The sequence below is a fragment of the Camelus dromedarius genome, chromosome 8 (genome assembly GCF_036321535.1).
Source record: "Camelus dromedarius isolate mCamDro1 chromosome 8, mCamDro1.pat, whole genome shotgun sequence".
NCBI lineage: Eukaryota > Metazoa > Chordata > Mammalia > Artiodactyla > Camelidae > Camelus > Camelus dromedarius.
Window position 1 is genome coordinate 42,784,050 of NC_087443.1, and position 23,622 is coordinate 42,807,671.

Consider the following 23,622-nt stretch of genomic DNA (forward strand, 5'->3'; position numbering starts at 1 on the left):
TTGAAGTGCGGACTTTAAATTCTGAAGTCTAGTTTGTGTTCTTTCGTCACTTGTGCTTTTGGTGTCATATTTAAAATCATGAAAGTTTATGCTTGTTTTCCTCTAAGAATTTTATAACTTTAGCGCTTAAATGTAGGTGCAAGTGAAAAAAAAAAGTACAAGCTAAATAGTTTGACCAAGATCATTCAAATAGTTAATTATGGCCCCCGGATTTGAACATACATAGTCTGGCTCTAGAATTTGCTCTTAGAATATACTTACACTGCCTCTTTATTGAGGAAAGTATTTTATATCTACTCTATAAAAGTCTCACACATAATTTGTTGGGTTTATACTAGGTGCCTTATTTTTTGTTTCTATTATAAACTTTTAAATTTAGTTTTGCAATGGTTGCTAATATATAAGAATGAAATAGATGTTTGTATAGTGCTCTTATATATAGTAATCTCTTGGAACTCTTATTAACTCATTTATCTGCGATTCTCTAACAATTCTAATTTTTTTCTCTATAGACAGGTATATCTTCTGTGATTGGAAGTCTTGTTTGTTCCTTTGGAATCCATTTACTTCTGTCAGGGACTTCCAGTTCATTGCTGAATTGTAGCAATGATGGGGGCATCTTCCTCTCATTTAGCAGAAGTGCTTCTAACATTTCCCCATTAAAGTATGACTTTAAAGGTTTTTGAGAAGTACTTCTTCCCAGGTTAAGGAAATTATCTTCTGTGTGAGTCAAGATTCTGTCAAGGAGCAAATGGTACACTCTGTCAGTTTAATAAGAAGACTGTTTACAAAGGTGTGGTCAGAGTTTAAGGCCACCTGCAAGCGATAATGCTATACCATCCCTGGGCCTGAACAGGCAAGGAGAGGGAGTGGTTTCTGGAACTCAGGGAGGCTAACTTTATGAGTAGACATGAACTGATAAGGCTAGAGAAGTACATAACTTGACCTCAACTCTTCTACCCTCCAGTGTCTCTTGGACCAGTGAGAGACAATGGCAAGAGGACAAGGAACCCCCATTGATGCAGTTGGTTCAGATCAGCTTCTTGGGGAAGGGGAAGATATATAATGTTTATTTTTATTTCAAGGAACAATTCAAATACAAATGAGTATTGAATATTTTTCAGTTACCTTTTCTGTATCTATTGAAATGGTCATGAGTTTCCTCTTCTAATTCCTTAATGTGGTAAATGCTATAATAGATTTCTAATATTACATTACCTTTCATTTTTGCAGTAAAACCTACTTAGACATGTCTTTTTAAATTTGGTTTTTAATAATATGCATTACTGGATTTTGTTTGCTGGTGTTTTATTTAAGATTTTTTCCAGCTTTGCTTATAAATGAGATTGAACTATTTTCTTCACATACTGTCCTTGTCTGGTTTTGACACCAAATTTCTTTTAGCTTCATAAAATAAGTTGAGAGGCATTTCTTTTTTTATTTTGTAGAAGAACTTTTATCAGATCAGGATTTTTTTTCTTAAAGGCTTGCTAGAACTTACCTATTAATTGATCAGAGCCACCTATTGTCTTGTCTCTATCTCTTTTTTTCTTTCTTCCTTTCCTGATTTCCATCCTTTTTTCCTAGGAAGGGATATATTTTTTATCTAGTGATTCAGTTTCTTAAATATCTTGATTTTTCCTTTGTTAATGTGATAGTAAAAAATGGATTATATTTTTACATTATTACCTTCATAGTATTTTGTAAAATGCTGTGTGTTTAGAAAACATTTATTATATTTTATCCTGCATTTCTGGATAGAAAATTTTTAGGTTATCTTGTTTGGCATGTTGGAGTAAATACCAGTCTTACTACTTTAAAAAAATATTTGAAGAAGAGAAAGTTTACCTTTCTACTCTTCCAGTTCTTTTACCTTTTCATTTAGAAATACATCGTGGACTTCTTCAGGTAAGTAGATGGAGATATACTTCGTTCCTCCATCTTGTTGTTCAGTCATTATGAACACTCTGCATCCTCGCTGTCATTGTGCCAGGAACAGAGAGATGATAAAGTACACCCTGCTCTCAGTTACCTTGGCCCAGAAGTGATTGATATCACTTCTGCTCATATTTCAGTAGGGGAAGCTGGGAAACACAGTGTATCCCATGGATATTTGGAGAGTTTCTGTCATACTTGAGTTTATTCTGTAGAATTATGTTGTATATAACTACTTGACATGAATATGGTTTGACATATATAATTAGAATTCTAGTACTGAGATTTCACAACTATTTTCACTAGTAAACTTAAATGATTTTGGATAATTAGGTAGATCATATTTGGCAAGAGTTAATGGGATAAGATGTCTTGCAAGTTTTTTTAAAACAAAAAATATTTTCTTTCTCTCCTGGGAAAAAAAATTAAGAATCTAGTTCCAGGATATCTGGACATTTCTAGTATTTTCTAGAATTATTACTGTTTACAAATCAAAGAATTAAATGAGCAATAATTAGACTCACATTGAGTTAAAGGATACTTTTAAGGTAAAATTAGTTTCCTTACAGGTATAAAATAAATATGTGGTAAAGATTTTGTTAAACTCATTTAATGAGGGAACTAGGCAAATGTTAAAACTGGTTCAAAAGAGAAGTCAAAAGAAGCACAAATTTATATGGCTTAAAGAGAAGTTGAAATGAGTGTACCTAAGAACACTAAAATCTCCCCTTCTTTGGGATTGAAGGGAAATCAGTTGAACCTCCTCTGGCCAGAATTTATTTACATGTTTATAGACAAGAATATTTTTGCTTTTGCTAAGAGTTATCTACTACTTTGTTGTAAAACAGTTCAAGGACAGTGAAAGGCTAGAATTAGATAACCAAGAAGAATGCACTCTAAACAATACATAGTTTTTCATTGGAGACACACAGTAATCTTTTTTTTTTCTTATCCCAAGTTTACTTCCAATTAAAACTTATGCCAGACTCAACAGTTTTTTTTTGAGAAATGTGTAGGGTAATGATAAAGAATTATGAGAAATTAACATGCATATGTTGTATTTCTCTTTGCTTCAGGTTTATGCTGCTGATTGTACCGATGGTGTCCTTCTAGAGCTACGAAAATATTTGCCAAAATACTATGGCACCTGGTCACCTCCCACTGCTCCAAATGGTAATCTTTTCCTTAAAATCCATCCTTTAGTCTTAATTCATGAGAGGGGCTTTTTAGAAGGCTTTATATAAAGTTAGGCCTAGTATTATAAAAACAGAATATATGTGTCTTTCTACCATTTCTCTTCATTAAAGAAAAGTTAATACTTTTGACATCTTTAGCACATGGGATCATGAAAACAATTATTTTCTTAAATGTTAGTAGAATACTGTGGTTTGCATTAATGTACTTTACATAGTAATAAATTAATGACAATTTATTATTTCTTGACCTTTTTTCTCTCTCTCTCTTTTTATTTGGACATCTTTTCTTATGTGCTCAGGGTAGAGTTTTACATAGCTTTGTCTATTTCTTATAATCCAGAATAATAAGTATAGAAAGTACAGCCAGTTTGCTCAGCAAGTTATTATAACTTGAGAGAAACATAAGAATGTGCTGACCAGTGGGAATTTTTTCTTTTAAATCTTAATGACAGTTTTATTGAGATATAATTTATGTATCGTAAAACTCACCCTTTTAAAGTATACAATTCAGTAGTTTTTGGTGTATTCATAGAGTTGTGCAAGCACCATTAGCAAAACTTAGAACATGAATGAACAGTGGGTTTTTTTTTCTTTTCTTTTTAAGATAAAACATTTGTTGTAATTATTTTAAGATTTGGGGCTAGTTGTATAGATTTTAAATCTCATTTTATTTGTTTATAAGCATGTAAATGCCTAGAATGTGTACCATCAGAAGCCTTTTATTGGTATTTACTTGGAGGAATAAAAAAGTGTATCTTCAAGTAGGTTTGAGCAAATTGAGAGCTCTCAAATATAATCTCCAGCCTAATTTATTGGTAGGTTTCTGAATCTAGTTACTAGTCAAATTTCAGGAAGCATGGACTGAAATAAGCTGTTCCCTTCCTCCCCCTTTACTTTACATTTGAAGGCTCAGTGTCTCTATTTGTAATTCCTTCTACTTTCAGCTTCTGTTGCTTTCAGAAATGGCTGATGATTGATGTGAAACACAGAAGCAAGGCCTCCTGTTTTTCCATTTGGTTTTTAAGATGAGCAGGATTCACCACCAGGCCTTTTCTCCCTTTTGGGAGGTTCAGAAATGAAGATGGTGGCCATTACCTAGATACAGTGGGAAAGAGGTTGATGACACTTGGGGCCTGTGTTCTAATGATTTATGTAATCAGTAATATTCATTAAGGGGTCGGAGTAAATCTTCCTTCAGATACCTAGATATCCTCTCCCTTGTCTTTCCTTTCCTTGTCTCATTTTTACTGTTTAGCTACTTGTAGGTCTTTCAATTTTTCCACAGTATTTCAAATAATTGTATTCTTTCTCCTTTGATACTGGGAAATTTTCTGCCTCAGAGTATCAGGACTATATTCTAGCAGTAGAATTTTTTATGCTTAATGTATTAGAAAGCAACATTAGTATTTAATTTAATTTATATTTAAGTTAATTGTATTTAATTATATATATTTAAATAGAAAATAAATTTAAAATAAAAAAGCTTTTCATTCATAATAACCTTGTATAATCTTAGATATACTATCATCAACAGCATGGAGTATATAAATATTTTGAGTATGCTAACCATGTCATTGGTATAGCCACTGAGAAATGTTACTTAATAGTCTACTTATAACAGCATGAAGTGGTGTATTTTGGAATACCTGGTAGTTATTTTCATGATTCTTACCTCAAAAAATTAAGAAACTATAGAAATTCAATATATACATTCCATAATTAATAAGTAAATAATAGATTTGTCTCTTATGGCCATAGCCCTTTAAATTAAACTGTATTTCTAGTCAGTGTGACCTTTTATAAAGAGATCCATGTATTTCTGAAAAATAGATACCCTCTTTATTTACTATACAAATACCAAGACTAAGTTTTACAGAATAGCTTTCTTAGGTCTGAGGTTCACAAATGCCAGTCCTTGGATCTCTGGCAGACTAGCTTCATCAGAATCTGTTGTCCTAAATAGAGCTTTTTCAGAATTAGAAGAAAGTAAATCTAGTTATTTAGTTTTAATATTCAGAAATCTATCTTTACTTGCACATTACATCATATCAAATAGTCATATCATAATTATTTTCCAAACATCATATTAATATAGTTTGATTTGTTTCCTTGGCCTTGGTCAAAATGACCCTAAACTATCCAGACAGAACATTATCTTGTTCTTAGTCTGTCAGATTTTTTGGATGAATTTTAAAACATATTTTCTGTTTACCTAAAAATTGAAAAATACAGCCCCACTCTATACCCAGAGGGGCTTAGCTGAAAAAGTGTCCTTTATTGTCCAGTCTGTGGCATTGCCTTATAAGTGAGGCTCCCCTGTAGTAAAATGCTTTGATCATTTAAGTTACTAAATCTCAAGATTGACCTACTTTGAATTAAGCTCTCTTCTGCTGAAATAATTTGCTAGTAGCATTTTACAGAGAAAATTAGTATTCAGATTTATTTCTAGTGATAATAAACTATAAAATAAAGTAAAGATCTCAGTGCTCAGATCATGCCTCATTTTCCTATTTATCTCCTTTATTCGAAGTAATTGTGGCAGGCTGCTAGCTAGGTAATACAGTATTCTTTCTGTAAAACTTAAAACTCTGCATCTGTAGAGTAAGTTTTGATGTTTTCTTAAAATAAGTTAGAGAGAAAGAGAAATGAGAATCTCAAATTCTTACTTTTAAAAAAGTTTAAGGCCAGAGAACGAAAACACTGAATCAACTGTCAGTAGGCCTTAATTTAAGGCCTGTTAACTGAAGACTAATAATCAAAAGTTTAGCAGTTACTTGGTAACTCCAGTCATATAAAACATATTGAGAATCTAAAAGTAAGGCAAAGAAAAACACATTTGGCTAGTCAAAGTAAATGTCAAATAAAACTAATGATACTCAAGGCCTGTTTACTGAAGAAATGACTCAATTTATTACAGGGTGAGGAAGGCCAAACCAAAGTCCCTCTGGGCAGTACGAAGGGCAAACATTCATTAATTCAGCAAACATTTATTGTATTCCTACTACTGTAAAGAGAGTTTGCATTTGGATTTTTCCCCTTCCTGAGAGAAGGAGGAAGTAGGGATTTTATATTCAGATTTGCAGAATCTCTACTCTGACTCCTGTCATCTAAACCTTATTACAAAAGACAGTTTATTGTTTGTTTTTAATTACTACCAAACTGGCAAGTAGAAAATAATAACCCTACAGTGAGCTATAGATGGTGTGATAGCTAGGTTTACTCACTGTCTTTATACTCCTATACATAGCCTCACCTCAGTAAGACTTTTAGGGTTTCTTGAATTATGGAAATTAATGATGATAAATTTGTGAATGCTAATGAGTTACTATAATAGGATCTAATTAGTCTTTTCTGATATTTGAAATAGAAGCCTTGTTACTGAAATTTTTTTTACAGCTATGAGGAGGGGACAGGTCTGTTTCCATCCCTCTTGCTCCCAGTATTTGGAAGTGGCAGGAGAGAATCTGAGGGGACTGTCCTGTGTTGCTTCCTGCCCCATCTTCCCATCCCTCCTGTGGTTATCTTTTGAAGCACAGAAGAGGGTGGGTTCCAATTTCTGGATCAAGATATTCCTACTTGTCTCATTACCTTTCAGTGTCAGCAGTTTCATGTCTGTGTCCAGACCGTTTATTTTCTGTTACCCTGTTGAAGATAAGTCTGTTTGTGAGAACCATTAAAAGGTGGCATGCTCCTTCATGTTTGCCGAAGCTGCTCTCCTAGGCTGCGGTTCCTTTTTTGTCACTTGACTACACCTAGTTCTACACAAGTATAGTCCTGCCCCCACCCTACACACCCGCTTCCTTTGACTGAGGAATGAGGTTTATTTAAGTAAATGTATTTATTTAAATTTTATTTATTTATTTAAAAGACTAAAACTTTATTACTGTGATAAAAAGGAGGTACAATCTCTTATGTCTTTGAGGAAATTTTTTTAGGAGAAATGCTTTTTATTACATTCATAACTGAAAATTACGATCTCATTCAGAACTTTGGGGAGGTTCATTCACCCTGGAAGAGAGGGTAGGGGAGAATTTCTTTTCTTACTTGTTCCCTTCAGTGCACCTGGATCCTTATTTTCAAGCTAAAACCAAGTGTATGATAACATTACACTACAGTGTGTGGTAACTAGCGTGTTTATAATTTTTTACTTGAATCTCCATTTATTACCGTTTTCTGAGGGAAGATGTAAACAGGATGCCACAGATGTTTATGAATAAGCTTTTAAAGAATTTTTTTGTGTTCTTAAAAGCAGGATACTTGTTTTTCCTTTAGGGCTTGGAAGACTAGAATGTCTGTCAGTCACAGTTTAGGTTGATTTATGTTTCTTAGCCTATACCTGTTGTGTCCTCTGTGGGAAGGATTTACTCCTAGCAGTAATTTTAAATGAACATTTTTAAGAATTATTAAAATACTAGGGTATCTGTTGAGACATAGATGACATAAATTATATTCAAAGGGGTATTGTATTCTGGAACAGCTTTTAAAATAATCTCATTGCCTTTTTAATGTCCTTGGAAACCTTGTATTTTATATCTTTTGCTTATGGTTGAGTGTTATTTATTCCACCTCCTGCAAGGGTTTCTCTATATTTACACCTGTTAGAAATTTGTTGGTCAGTCTTTTTTTTTTTTCCTTCAGATACAGTAGTAATAATTGTTGACTCTGGATTTGTTTTAACTTTTTTCTCAGTTTTAAGATTTCCTCTTTTTTGTTTTCCCTTCACAGTCACTTGAGTAGTAATATATTTTCCTATTACTAATTAAGAATTTTCTTTAATAACAGATTTATATCTAAAACTGGAAGATGTGACCCATAAATTTAATAAGCCCTGTATAATGGATGTAAAGATAGGGCGAAAAAGCTATGATCCTTTTGCTTCATCTGAGAAGATTCAGCAACAGGTCAGCAAGTATCCATTAATGGAAGAGATTGGGTTCTTGGTGCTTGGCATGAGGGTAAGAGTGATTATTAGTATAATACACACATTCCACTTTTTTTTAATTTTATTTTTTTTCACATCTCACTTTGTATGTTCTTCCCTTGAAAATTATAGATGTCACATATATTTTTGAGTTAGATTATCCATAACTCTCCATTGTAGGCAGAGATTTTTAGCTCTTCTGTTCACTAGCATAGGGTCAGTGGCTGCAATTATTCGACACTTAGTACTTGATGAACAAATAATTAATGAATGTCTGAACCTCAAGACTCTGACTCTGGTAATTTTGTTTTAAAGAAGTTTTAAGTTTACGTGCATAAGTGAATGTGATACTATTTATGAATTTCCAATGAGAAAAGTGCTAAGTTTATATATTCAGTAACTTTTCTATGTATTTAAAACAGAAAAGAGAAATTAAAAATTAGGCCGTTGTTCCAGACTGATTTAAAACCGTTTTTTGTTTCTGTGGATTGGCAGTTTGAGTTGGGCTCAGGTGGACAGTTCTGCTGATGTCATTTAGGGCCCCTCCTGTGGCTGCACCATTCTGATGGCTCAGTGGGGGCTTGATGGTCTAAATGCCCTCACTCCTGTCTGGGAGTTGATACTGACTGTCGGCTGGGCCTTTTTCCATGTGGTCTCTCATCTTCCAGGAGGCTAGGTGGAGTTTCTTTTTGTGCTATATTCCAGGAACATAAGAGTGAGAGCTACACAGACTCTTGAAATCTAGGTTAAAAGGTCGCTTTATGTCACTTCTATGGAATTTTATAGGACAAAATATATCACAGGGCCAGCCCATATTGATAGGGATGAGAAATAGACTCCACTTCTGATGGTGGGAATAGGGAAGTCAGAATACAAAGGGCAGTGTGCAGAGGGTGTTGAGGCTATCTTCGCAAACAATATGCCACAGTTATTGGCGTGTTAAATGTGGAATAAAATCCTCTAAACGTTATATAGGTGTGTGGAGGTAAAAATTTGTATGTATAATAAATTATCGTTTATATATAAGCATATGGATAGTTTTGAGATTGATCATGTAAGATGATAGACAGTCTTCCTTTTGAGTTTTAAACAAGAGAATTAATAGAAGCATTATAGATGAATTGTTAATGTGATAATTATAATAGCACAGTTAATTTGGTATTCTGATTGTAAATAAAACCAGAGAAATTGTTGATACAGTTATTTCACTTCAGAAAACTCGATTAAATGTGGGTTTATAGTAAAGGGGGAAAGGATAGTGGAATAATAATTAAATAATAATAATTAAATAATAATTAAAACAAACAAGGAATAAGTATCCCACAGGAATCTGACCATGCAACTATTTAAACCTTCACTATTTTCAAATCTCTCACCCTCCCACTTTCCTTCTCCCTCTTAGCAGATAACTTTGCCTTCTGCTTCAGAAAAAAATAAGCCATATTACAGGATTTCCTTTAATTTCCTGCTAACAGATATGTACATAGCTAACCTACAAGTACTTTCATTTCCTCTTTATTTCTTCCTGTCACGTTGAGGAATTTTCCATCCTCCTGTCTAAGGGCAGCCCTTCCGTATGTCCTCTGGATGTCATTCCCTCCCACCTCTTCAGGAGCCATATTCTCTTGTCATCAACTTCTGTCTCTTTTTACTCTTTTCCTTTTTGTTTTAAATGTGTTCACATCACTCTCAATTAAAAAAAAAAAATCAAAACCGAACTTTATCCTGCTCTGCTCTCCAGCAATGGATTTAACTTGCTTCCCCTTTGCAACCAAACTAGTTATGTGTATTTCTCTTGCCTTACTTCCTACTCAGTATACTTCAGCTCTTTCCTGTCTGGCTTTGGCTCCATCATGCCACCAGATTGGCTCCTCACTAAGGTCCCTAATGACATCTCCATGTCACAAATCCAAATGGCATTTTCATTACTTGTCTTACCTCACTTTGAAAAGCAGCCTTTCACCCTGACTAGGTCCTCCTTGAAACATTTCTTTCTGTGTCCACAACGCTATACCCTCTCCTGTTTTTTTCCTGCGAGCACTTTGCAGTCTTCTCTGCCAGCTCATTTCTGTTTATTCTTTAAATATTGAGGTATTCCGCTTAGTTCTGTTCTGCTGCTTCCCTCTCTGCTCTGTTTCTTCCTATGCAGTTTCCTTTGTTCTCATTGGTTCAGTTCCACTTACACTGATAGATCTTCAGCCTCTGGTATTTCTTTATCTCCTAATCTGTATAGCTAACAGCTGATTAGACATTTTACTTGGATAACTTAAAGGCATCTTAGACTAATATATAAAAAACTGATATGCATCCCTCTTGCAAAGTAACAACCACAATAATAGCAGCAAGTCTCTTTTATTCCCTCTCTCAGTAATTGGCATCATCATACCTCCAGTTTTATGAGGGAGAAACCTTATAGTACCATCTCACTGTGAAGTGCAGTAAAATGAGATATGCCTGTAAGCACCACATCATCTTGATTCACTCAGTCATTGAGTGCACTTAGGTTGTTTCCATATCTTGATAATAGCCATTCTAACAGATGCTAAGTGATATCTCATTGTGGTTTTAATTTTCATTTTCCTGATGATTAGTGATGCTGAGCACCTTTTGAAGTTTCTGTTGGCCATTAGGATGTCATCTTTAGAAAAATGTTTATTAAGTTCCTCTGCCCATTTTTGAATCAAAAATTTTTCCTATTAAATTGTATGAGTTCTTTATGTATTTTCAGTATTAACCACTTACCAGATACATGATTTGCAGATATGTTCTCAGAACCACATTGTCTTAATTAATGTAGCTTTGGAATAAGTTTTGAAACCAGGAATTGTTGGACTTTCAACTTTGTTCTTCTTTTCCAAGATTGTTTTGACTATTCTGGGTCCCTTAATTTGTTTATTTTTAGGGTTTTTTTTTTTCGGTGAGGCAGGGATGTAATTAGCTTTATTTACTTTTTTTTTTTTTAAAGGAGATGCTGGGGATTGAACCCAGGATCTTTTGCATGCTAAGCATGTGCTCTACTGCTTTGAGTTACACCCTCCCCTCACTTTGAGCTGTGCTCTCCCTTCTGGGTCCCTTAAGCTCCCACATAAATTTTAGGATGAGCCTGTCATTTTCTACAAAGTGTCAGGATTTAATTTTACAATTCTAGAATACTAAAATTGGGAGATATATCTTAAATTTTAATAGCAGTTATGTTACAATTAATGTTTTTTCAAATAGTTATTTCTTTAGTAGTTGGTAAATTCATTGTACTTTTTAATCACAGTGGATTTATAAACTAATAATAAAGATAAACTTGAATAATTTTAGAATCGATGTTCCAAATTAAAAAAATTTTCCTCCAAGGCAGTCATGCCTTTAAAATTAAAGACATAAGCAAACAAACAAAAAACCCCTTGATAACACTGAATAGACTAAAGTTTACCAAATACATCAGTTTTAAAATTTTTTGTTATGTTTAACCAGTAGTAAAAGAGGTTTGGTGGGTTAGAAGAACTTGCTAATTGAGGAATTCTTTTAATTTTAAATGAGTGTTAGCAATTATACTGTTATTTCCTTGATCACAAGATGGTGTAGATGATAGGACTCACTTTGGTTTAATGACAAAATTCATTGAGATAATGTATTACAAAAGAGATAGAAGTAGAATAGGACTTATAAGAGTAAGGGAGTCAAGAGAGAGAGGGGTATAAGAGTGACTTTAGAAAAGTTGGTATTTTGAACTGGCAACAGGGAAAATAATAGGTAGAAAACCAAGAAGAGGCACAGCATATTGTGAAATAGGAGTTTATGTAAGGTGATATTGTGTACTATATATAGGTAGGTGGGGTGTACATTAGCTTAAACTATTAGCCTTGAGAGAAGTTAGTTATCACCAGCTTACTTTGGGAATGACTGCCTTTTGGAAGTGGCATCCTTATGAGTTAACTGTTGTGTACATGGCTGTTTAATTTTCCAGTTTCCTATTGATTCTGAAAACATGTCCTGTGAAACTATAGAGATTTATTACATTTATTAACCACAAGTAATTGAAATACATTTTGTAGAAATTTACATGAATTTTTTTTAGAACATGTAGTTCAAGATTTAGATGTTCCAGTATATTTTTGGCAAAAACTTAAATTTTTGACAAAGAAATACTTACCCTTAGGAAAGAAGTGATGTTTCTTAATCACTGATTCATAATTACTGGGGGGAAAGATTCTTCTTTTTTGGTCTCTATTGATCAAACTGTCTAAAAATGAGACTCTTTCTTTGTATGTCTTTTTCTCTTTATAATAGTGGGTAACAGTAACCTTTCAGATTTCTCTTCCCCATTAATAGGAGTTGATTTAGTAGGAAATGTGTTTTGCTAAAGATACGTGAATTAGTTTGCTCCTGACGTGAGTTCATGTAAAATAAGAAACTCATATGGTGAAATATGATCCAGAAAGTGCTAGGAGCTTTTTTTTTGCTTGTCATTGTCCTCCTACTTATGTCTCCCAGCTTTCCTCTCCATTAAAAGAAAAAAAAAAATTAAGTACCTTCTTTTGCTACCTATTTAGATATTTTCAAGGTGGTACTCTAACTTTTGATTTACAATTATCTTTTCAACTGACCATGACTGGGCATTGGATAGAGATGAAAGAAATCCCCAGATGTCTTTCTAGTCCAGCTTTAACTAGTAAAGTTAAGTAGAGGAAGAGGGAATATCAATAGAGTCCCACTGAAATTACTCAGCTTTAGTCTATATGTGAAATTTAGATTTTTCATATGTGGAATTTAATTTAGCTCAGATAATACACACCTGAATAATAGAATGGTGACAATTTTGAGAATCTTCTTTTTCTGGTACATTTTCTAGTTAGTGATTTACATGACTAGGTACTTTAAAGTCCTCTTTCAAACATATTCCTTCTGTGTATAGAGAACATGGCTGTTTTTTTTTAAAACACATTTTGGATAGGCTTAACTGTTCTTACAAAATAGTTTTTCCTGTAGTCAGATGTAATTTTGGTATTTATAAAATGCTTTCTTCCATTCATACTAATACTTTGTTCAAGATAAATTGTCTTAAATAGGCTGTGTGTAAGAACTTGGTTGTATTTGAACTTTATTTAAAAAGTGAAGCATTTGAGGTAGATGGTAATAGTGATATCAGACTACAAGTTATAAACTATTAGTTTCTAAAGCAATTTGTTCTTAATACTTCTTAAAAATACTGGATTAAAATTTGAAGAGATACGTAGTTGTATGGTTCAAATTCCAAAAAATAGAGAAACATAGAGTGAGAAGTCACCTTCCACACATAGTATATCATATTATAGTTATTTTTTCCCCAATATTATCCTTCCAGAAATATTTTAGACATATACAAGTAAATACTGCATATATGTGTTTTTACTGCAAAGCCTACTTTGTTGAACAGTTTTGTATCTTGCTTTTTTTTTTCCTCTCTCTATTTAATGTGTCGTGGAGATTTTTCCATAGTGGCACAGTATTATAATTTAACCAGCTCACTTTGATGGAGCCTTTGATTGATTCCAGTCTTCTGCTATTACAAATAATGTTAAAAATGAGTTATTCAAGACCTACCTCATTCTACCAGTGTGCTAGTAGACTTAAGGGAAGTTCCTAGAGGGGACTTGCTGAGCTTACATGCATTTATAACTGTGGTAGATTTTGGCAGTCTGCCTGATACAGAGCAGTGATTTTGAACCAGGGACAGTTTTGTTCCCTGGGGAGACATTTGGCAATGTCTGGACACATTTTTGGTTTCCACAGTTCAGGGGAAAGCTTTGTTCCTGGTATGTTTGAGAGCTGTTTGATTTCTGTGAACTCTTCAGATACATTGTTCATTTTCCCAGAAGAGTAAACATGCACTTTGTTCATCATATAAATTTCAGACACCTTTTCTTTGTTTGTCTTTTGATTTCTGCATGGCAGAAACACTGAACATTTTAAAAAACATTGTGTGTGATGAAAATTTCTGAGTTGGAAATACCTTCCCTATTTATTAGTTATTCAAGGATTCTTCCATCTTTTGTGGGGAGGCACTTTTATAATTTCGTTTTGTTCCTTTTGATCTGTGATATATTTGGAATTTAGCCTGGTAATAAGTTATAAATAAAACTTATTTGTTTTCCAGATTGTTACTTAATCATACTAATACCATTTAATAGTAATCCATCTTTTTCTACCATTATCACATACAAACTTCTCATATGTGTTTGATTCTAAAATATATTTTAATGGAATCACTATCTTTTAGAGGTATCTGCATTTCTATGTTCATTGAAGAATTATTCTCAATAGCTAAGATATGGAAACAACCTAAGTGTTTGTCTACAGATGAATGGATAAAGATGTAGCTCTTTAGCCACATGATGGAATATTATTCAGGCTCGAAAAAGAAGGAAATCCTGCCCTTTGCAACAACATGGATGAAACCAGAGGACATTTTGCTAAATGCAATAAGCCAGACAAAGGAAAATACTGTGTGGTATCACTTATATGTGGAATCAAAAAAATAAAACAAAAAACAAAGCTAATTTCATAGAAACAGAATAGAATGGGGGTTTCCATGGACTTTGGGGAGGGAGAAGTGGAGAGATGTAGGTTAGCGGGTACAAACTTCTAGTTATAAGATGAATAAGTTCTAAGGAGCTAATGTACAGCATGGTGACTATAGTTAATAATACAATATTGTATACTTCAAGTTGGCTGAGAGTAGATTTTAAGCATTCTTACCATACACACATACAAACACACACACCAAAAATTAAATTGAGTGTGTGAGGTGATGCATGTGTTTATTATCTCGATCTTAGTAATTATTCTATAATGTGTATGTATACCAAGTAAGCACATTGTATACTTTAAATATATACAGTTATACTTGTCATTTATTCCTCAATAAAGTTGGAAGAAAATAAAATACATTTTGATATTTGGTAGGATGGCAAGGTTTGTCCCTTCTTGCTAATCTTATTTGGATTTTTCCTAGCTATTTTTCTATATGAACTTTAGAATTAGCTTATATGATTAAAATAATTGTTGGAGTTATTATAATCTCATTTTACTTCTAGATTAATTAAATTATCTTTCATGATGTTGAATCTTCCTCTCTGAGAATATGGGTATGTGTTTGTGTATGTCTTAAGAATGCTTTAAAGATATCTTTTTATAGATCTTAGACTTCTTAAGTTTATTCCTGTGTTTTCTTTTTTTGTTGGATTTGTAAATGGGGTCTTACTTTTTTAGCTAATTATTGTATATGTGAAAGCTTATTTTCTGTTTACTAACTTGTACTCAGTCTCCATATGTTCGTGTTTAAGTTGATTATCCAGTATACAACTGTTATCTACAAAGTAGTACTTTTTGTTATTGTTCGTTCGTTCGTCCTTCCTTCCTTCCTTCCTTCCTTCCTTCCTTCCTTCCTTCCTTCCTTCCTTCCTTCCTTTCTTTCTTTCTTTCTTTCTTTCTTTCTTTCTTTCTTTCTTTCTTTCTTTCTTTCTTTCTTTCTTTCTTTCTTTCTTTCTTTCTTTCGATTTACAGTGTTGTATTAGTTTCTGGTGTACAGCATAGTAATTCAGTTCAGAGTAATAATTTTTATCTCTTCCTTTCCAAATTATTATACCTCTTATTTCTTTCTTTTGTCTATTTCCATTTGCTAGGAACTCCAGAACAGTGTTAGATAATAATGATAAAAAAAGACATTGTGGTAGAATACTTTTTGTGGAAATTTCTTGTATTTTAGGACACATGCTTCTTTATTTCTACTTTAAACTTGAGGCTCACTTTTGGTGGATTGAGATAGATAATTTTTATGTGTTGGAAATACTTATCTATCCTTTTAAAGAGTTTTCATCAATAGTGAATGTAAATTTCCTAAATACCTTTTCAGCATCCGTTAATACGACAATACGATTTTTTTTCATCTGAAATCCATTAGAATAAATTATATGAGTAGATCTTCCCATCTTTAACCATCTTTGTATTGCTGGAATAAACCCCACATGGTCAAGGAGTGTTAGTTTTTAATATTCAGTGCTTTTTCTAACAGGTTTATCATGTTCATTCTGATAGCTATGAGACACAAAACCAGCACTATGGAAGAAGCTTAACGAAAGAAACTCTAAAGGATGGTAAGGATTGAAAAACCATATTTCAATGCTTTTATTACTACGTAGTTATCAAAATCTATAGTGATTTCAGTTTTAATTCTCCTTTGGTATAATGATTCAATTGACAATATATAAACTTGTTTTAAAAATGAACCTTAAGTGGGGGAGGGTATAGCTTAGTGGTAGAGCACATGCTTAGCATCCATGAGTTCTTGGGTTCAATCCCCAGCCCCTCCATTAAAATGAATAAATAAATAAGCCTAATTACCTCCCCCCACCAAATTTTTAAAATTAAAATAAAACAAACAAACAAATCTTAGATTCACAGAATTGGAGTAATCATAATCCCTGGTTCATAATATACCAAAGTTGGGTCCATGAATGACCCTCTTTCATATTTAAGTTAATTTCTTATTTATTAGTATACTTAAAAATAATGACCGTCTGTGAACCAACCATCTAGTCCAAGTCCTGGAACTAGAGGTTATGTTTCAAATCATAGTATTTTGAAACTGCTTGTTACATAAGAGACTTTAAAATGTGTGTTGTAGCATGTAATGTACTTTTACTAAGATTTTCCATGTATAGTTGAGCTGTATTATAAGTTGAGCTTATAAGCTTCTAGGACTACATAAAGAGTAAATAAACTGGCATTAAAGGTAGTTTAAGTAAAGTCTGTTAACATATATGCTTTTAAAATATATATGGCCAGGATATTATAAAAGCAGTGATATCGTGAATTATCAGAAATAATATTAAAGTTTATTTTTATCTCTATCCAAAATGGGAAAGAGCTTATTAGTAGTGTAATTAGTTTGAAGAATTTTTATTTTATGTATACAAAATAAGCATCCACAGTGTGCTCTTGACCATTAATATTTGCCTTTATATAGTTAACTACTAGCAAGATAATATTCAGATTGGCTTTTTAGTAAAATATTTCACAGACTAATCTGAATATATCTTTTGTAGTTTCTGATCCAAAGTAGAACAGCAAAAATCAAATTATATATACCCATCAATTCCCAGATATGAGAAAATATGCATAATTTTAAAGGATGCCTATTCTGATAGGTTAAAACATGTAAAGTCTCAATTTTGAATAACATACTCAACTTGGAGTAGTGCTAATATCCAAAGCGAGCTGAATGTTTGCCAAAAGACTGATTTAATCAATGTTATCAAGAACAGAAAAAATAAAGTACAATTATGGTTTGGTATTTTGGTAAATGAGCTGTTGACATTATTAAAAATGGTTATGATTTGACTCTAGGTTCTAGATTAGTTCTTGAATGTGATTCTAACAAACCAAGTACTCTTACTATAAACTTCCCCACAATAGCAAATGAAGCAAATATTGGAATCCTATTCTTTAAGAGAATATATATAGAGAAAACTAAACTAGCAGTCTCCCTGTGACAAATTTTTTGTCTAAGTAAGGTATTTTACTTTACATATGTGTCATTTACATGTTTTCTAGTAAGGCTGTCTTCACCAAAAATTAAGTTGATCTCTGAGATTCTGTGTCTGATTAGAATTCTTACCTGTTCCCTTAATTACAAGGGCTTATGGAGAAAACTGAAGAATTGTATTGTCTAAGATGAGATTACTTCCCAAGTAATAGCTATTTTTAAATTTCATTATAATCATAATTATTTTCCTTTTTATAGGAGTCTCCCGTTTTTTTCATAATGGATTCGGCTTAAGAAAAGATGCTATTGCTGCCAGTATTCAGAAGATTGAGAATATTTTACAGTGGTTTGAAAGCCAGAAGCAGCTTAACTTTTATGCAAGTTCATTACTGTTTGTTTATGAAGGTTCATCTCCGCCAACTATTACAAAATCGAATGACAGAACTTTGGCAGAAAAGTTTTTGTCCAAAAGACAACTCTCAGACACAGATGTACTGGAGTACAATAATAACTTTCACGTGTTAAGTTCCACAGCAAATGGAAAAATAGAGGCTTCAGTGGGCAAAAGCTTGTCCAAAATGTATGCTCGTCACAGAAAAATGTATTCAAAAAAGCATCACAGTCAGTCTTCGCTGAAAGTTGAAAATATAGAGCAAGACAATGGGTGGAAAAGCATGTCACAGGAACATTTAAACGGAAATGTACTTTCCCAACTGGAAAAAGTTTTCTACCATCTTCCCACTGGTTGCCAAGAGATTGCAGAAGTAGAAGTGCGAATGATAGACTTTGCTCACGTGTTCCCTAGCAACACAGTAGATGAGGGATATGTTTATGGGCTGAAGCACTTAATTACTGTGCTGCAAAGTATTTTAGATAATTGAGTCCTTTGATGCTGTCTTTTTAAGGGGTGGGGCAATCACAATGAAGAGCAGCGGTTAATATCTCTGCACTTATAATGCTATGTAAAAAATTTGTATTTTGAGTCTACATTTTATTTGTCTTTATACTTCTGGTAGAGGGATTAACTTTTTTATACTCTTACTCAGGAAGACTAATTATTTGTTCATTAGAAGACTATGAAGAATGAAAAAACTTAGGAATGTTAAGCAGGGAATGTGGTGGTACGTGGCTTAAAAAATGGCTCCAGCAAAATGCAAACCATTATTCAGTCATTACGAGTTTAGTTAAGCTTTCTGTAGCCAGTTCATCATGAAATCTCTGTCCACCCAACCTTGACAATGAGCCATATCTAAACTCATTACATTATTAGAACATTTTCAAAAATCTGGAAAGCACAGGTTGATATCCTTAGTATTGCTGTGTATGAAGTTAGTAAAACTGGAGAAAATTCTACAGAAATAAGTACTGTTTAAGTTTTGTAGTTCAGACCAGTGTATCAAAAGGTGCTTTTTAGTAAAATGATTTAGAATTACTGCATTCCAAAAGCAGATTTTGTCTTTAATTTCCATTTATATACAAATTTCAAATTATCACATGCTATGAAAAAGATAATTGAAATGGACAACAACAACAAAAGTCTTGAAATTAAGCGCACTAATAATCATTCTTGTCAGAGTCAGGAAAAGAGAGAAGCTATTTGCAAGGGACAAGATGTTTTTCTTTTAAAATTTCATTTATGGGAAAATTGAAATATATAAACTTGAAATATACATTGTGACAAGTATAAACCATGTAATACTTTTTACTCTAATTTGCAGCTTCAAAAAGGTGGATGATTTTCCCTTTAATTAACTCTTTATTTTCCCTTTAAATAACTCTTAAGAATTTTTTCTTCTACAATTCATGTATTTATACTTCCCAGTTTAGTTAAGCAGGGGTATGAATATATGTTGCTAAAAACTGTTTCTCAAAATTCTAATAAGTAGTGAAGGACGACACCCAGTATTGTGTTCCCAAAATTACTGTATGTAAATTAGTGCAATGTGTAGAGTTTGGTGATACCTAAATTTATGCTTCTGTTTCATTCTTGCTCAAAACAGTTTTATATCATATTCAAGACAGAAATTATAATTTAATTTCACAGAGTTGGGATGGGCAGTGCTATTTTTCTTGGAAATACAAGATTTGTATTATCTCTGTTTTGCATCCACCACCTTTTAAAAATTAACTACTTACATGTTATTGAAAACATTTAAAACTTTGAAATTAAATGTGCAAATATGTTAAATGTTTATATTTTCATTACTTGTACTTTGATTCACTAATGAAAGGTCTAATAAGTAGTTAACATTTTTGCCATATTCCTGGAAAATGTTTTAGAGCTGTGAACTATTAGACTTTCCCCCCTAGAATTACAAAGTAAACTTTTTAATTCAAGCACCGTTTTTTTTTTATATGAAGGAAAATATCACAATTTTATGGTTATCTCACCTTCCCAGTCCTCTCTGAGTGTACTTTGCAAATAGCTGAGCACAAAGAAGTACCAAGTACTCTATGAATTCCATGCTTAGTAAATTTATTAAACCTGAATACATTTAAAATTCATATGCATTTGTTATGGCAAAATTTGATTATTTTTCATTTTTAATTTAGACTCAGTGCAGGTATCTTTCATAGGGACTTTATATTTTCTGTACTGCCTAAATGGGTATTGGCTGTAGCTTTTTTTTTGTGGGGATGAATTTCAAGTCACAGTTAATAGTGAGAAATTTTTTAGTTTTACTTTTTTTCTCCTCCAATGTAGACTTTTGTTGTTGTTGTTATTTGGATAGTGCTTAAATAGATCTTAAGCTCAGATAATTAAATACTATTTTGAATCATAACAAAACAAGGCTTTTTTGGTGTGGGATGGTATCAGCCTATATAATATATACAATGAATTTAACAAATTTAAGTATTGTCAAATTTTTTTGCACATTGTAGCTCAATAAAGGGTGAATCAATTGTTCCAGATTTTCTTTATCCATATTTGGAAGTACAGCTTTGTAAAATCAGTGTCTTACTTTTTTGATACAATAGATGATGTTTTTTAATAAAACAAGAAGCGATTTTATCTTTTGTTTTTCAGGGAAGGGATTAACATTTAATTCTATTTGTTTACATTTTATCACTCTTATCCAGTGCCCACTTTATGTTGCTTTGTAAGTAAGCTTACATGTAACAGAGCAGGTGTCCATGTTGTTCACATGTGACCATTCTACTGTCTAGTCCAGTTATTTAACATTATGCTGAAATTTACCACTGTGGGGACAAATGATCACTATTCACCAAGCATATGTAAGCATGTAAATGGTTAAGAAATAATAAGGATATTGTTTGGGTTAATAGGATTATCATAATTCCCCCCACCTCCGGCCCCAGCAAACATAAATAATGATTTTAGTGTGTTTCTCACGGAATGCACTCATGAAAAGGACTAAGAAACTGTGGATAGTGAATAATACATTTCTCTAATAAAAATTTAAATTGTGTAACAGTTTTATAGTAAAGTATTTACATTAATTGATATTTTAATATGGATGGAAGTTGCGTAGATTCAAATAAATTAAAAATTGATGATAAATGCTAAATATTTTATCTAAATAGTTTTTCAAGAAACAATTGTGAAAGTGTGTATATTAAATGACTAACATGGAGTGTGCGGTGTTTTCAGCTCAGTATTCGTTATTCTTTGTTAACGTATCTGGAAAGATTGTGCTCACTACACTTCTTTACACTACAGTTTGCTATTGTGGGGCTTTAGACTGTGTTCACCTGAATGAGAAGTTTTCCCCTTATTTTGGTTGAGTACAATTTACTATTTTATGATTTCCAAGATGATGTTCTTCATATCTCTATGCTGTCTATATGTCAAATTTATAATGTAACTTAAGAACATAGAACTAATTTTCAGAGATATTTCAGTTGCAGCTTTCTTGTTTCATGCAACTGAAAATGTGTTTGTTTTCTACGATTTGGAATATTTTTTAAAATGTAGGATAAGAGAAAATGATGAAACAGTGAAAGAATTTTTTTTTGTGAAATTACAGAAATTTTGTTCACTATTTTAAAGCATTGTCATCATTTTAGTGCCATTTGTTCTTAGTAGTTTGGCATTTGTTACGTTAAAACTTGATTTGCTTTAAGAATTGTTTACAGTGCTTTGTAATAATCTTCCTTATCCAGTGCCTTTAACCTTTATTTGATACATTTGTAGCCTTGGTTATCCTTCCATTACATCCTGTAATGTTTTCATAGTCTAGACTTCAATTTAAAAAAAAAGAAAAAAAGGTCATTTTGTCATGTGAAGAGGTAGTAATTGTCTATTAATGCTTTAGGAAACAAGTAATGTTGCCTCTGGAGGCCAGGCTTCTTAATTCATTCAAAAATATAAATATGCAAAGCATTTTTAGTCCCTGAATATATAGTTGTGAACCTATCAGACAAAGGCCCAAACATTTCCAGCATTCTCTCTAGATGGAGTGGGTTGGGGGCTTAATTAAAATATGGAGAAATGTTCATTGAAAGATAAAGTTAACGAGCAACAAGTTTGTGTAAAGATAAAGTAATAATTGAGTTGAGGTGAAGCAACTAACAATGTGTTTAAGAGGTTAAAATAGTACTTTGCAGCATTGTAACCTCTGTTTGAAATTTGAGTTCAGGTAGTAGTTACAGATAGCATTAAAAGGCCTTAATTTTTCACTTTTCTTGCTGGTAAAGGTACGTTTACTTAGACCGTTCATTTAGAGTAGTGTTTTAACATAACATTACTGTGAAAAACATTCCATTACATGTTCATCAGCAAATTACTGCACATTTAAAAATTGTATTTTGCAATTTAGTAGAACTATTTTAGGCCTGAAACTTACTTTCAAATCACTGGTATTTTAAATTTGGCAATGAATATGAAATTACTTTTTGATTTACAGAATGATTGTATTGTTACTTAAAATGCTTGTTAATACTTTAGGAAGGTTGGAGTCTCCATTCCTTCGAAGTTAATATTTAAATTCTTACTACTTATTTTGATAGTGTCTAGTAAGAGGAAATAATATTCATGCAATTAGACAAATTAGAATATACTTTAAAGTATTTTAACTGTTAAAATTTGTCATCATTGGGGTTAAATTTTGGCCTGGTGTTCACTTACAATATATATTAACACGTTTGATTATGAAGTGAAATAGTCTTAAGTATGACGTATGATGCACCTGCATATAAATGAAAACGGCGTGTGCACAAAGACACTTTACTATGGGAGCTGAACTGGAAGATAAATGAAAGCATGTGAAATTGCACCTAATTGTGTTGTTAGTGACTATGCTAAATTTATTGTACTTGATGAATGAATGTATTTAGTCAATGTTCCTTTGGTTTAAATGTCTAAACAATGTCTTTTTTTTTTTTCAATGTATTTGTAATTTGTACTATTGATGGGGGGGTGTTGTAGGACTGCAGGGGTTGTTGTCAATGTGTGATTTGTGTTCTTATTTTATAGAATCATCCAATGTGATATACCAATTTTTATATAAGTGATATTTAGATAATTCTAATAACTGTATATTTGACAACCCATTAAAATGTTTTGCATTGGAGCTTTTTTCATTAATTGTAATATGCTAACAAACTCATGGTAGCTTAAAAATAACTTACTCATTCAAATATTTGACTACCTGTTATGTACCAGAAACTATAGGAATCAGAGATTCAAAGATGATTAAGACAGGATATTAATAGAAAGAAACATGCATTGGAAATGAGAAAGTATGTAAACTTTTGTATGAATATTAATTTTTCTGTCATATGGACTAAAATCTTTGGAATCAGCCTACTAGGAGAAGTAGACTATAGAAGAAACAAATTCTCTTGGCTCTGAAAATGTATACTATAATTAAAAACTTCAGAAGTAGGTAAGATATTCTTGCATGTATTGGAGATTTCATGAATCAGTTACTCATTTTAGTGACCAAGGTTTTGTTTTGTTTTTTCATTCTTTAATTAAAAGAGAGGGCACTGTCCAATACCTACCCCTTATCAGGCACTGTATTTAGCTTTGGAGATTCTGAAAAGTTGAATAAGAGATCTAGTACCTGTCTCTGAGATATGTAATGTCT

General features: G+C 32.4%; 1 protein-coding gene across 2 annotated transcripts in view; it reads left to right on the forward strand.

The window, feature by feature from the left end:
- The window catches only part of IPMK (inositol polyphosphate multikinase), a 36,868-nt gene extending 13,765 nt beyond the window's left edge, over nt 1-23,103 (forward strand). The window contains exons 3-6 of one of the 2 annotated variants that reach the window (XM_064488170.1): nt 3,012-3,108; nt 7,914-8,032; nt 16,097-16,178; nt 17,828-23,103. In XM_064488170.1, coding sequence (XP_064344240.1) covers nt 3,012-3,108; nt 7,914-8,032; nt 16,097-16,178; nt 17,828-18,450 — 921 coding nt within the window. In that variant the 3' untranslated portion in view covers nt 18,451-23,103. Of the gene's footprint in view, nt 1-3,011; nt 3,109-7,913; nt 8,087-16,096; nt 16,179-17,827 lie in introns of both variants that reach the window. The other variant, XM_031461310.2, reaches the window with a different exon arrangement.
- The last annotated feature ends 519 nt before the right edge of the window (nt 23,104-23,622 follow it).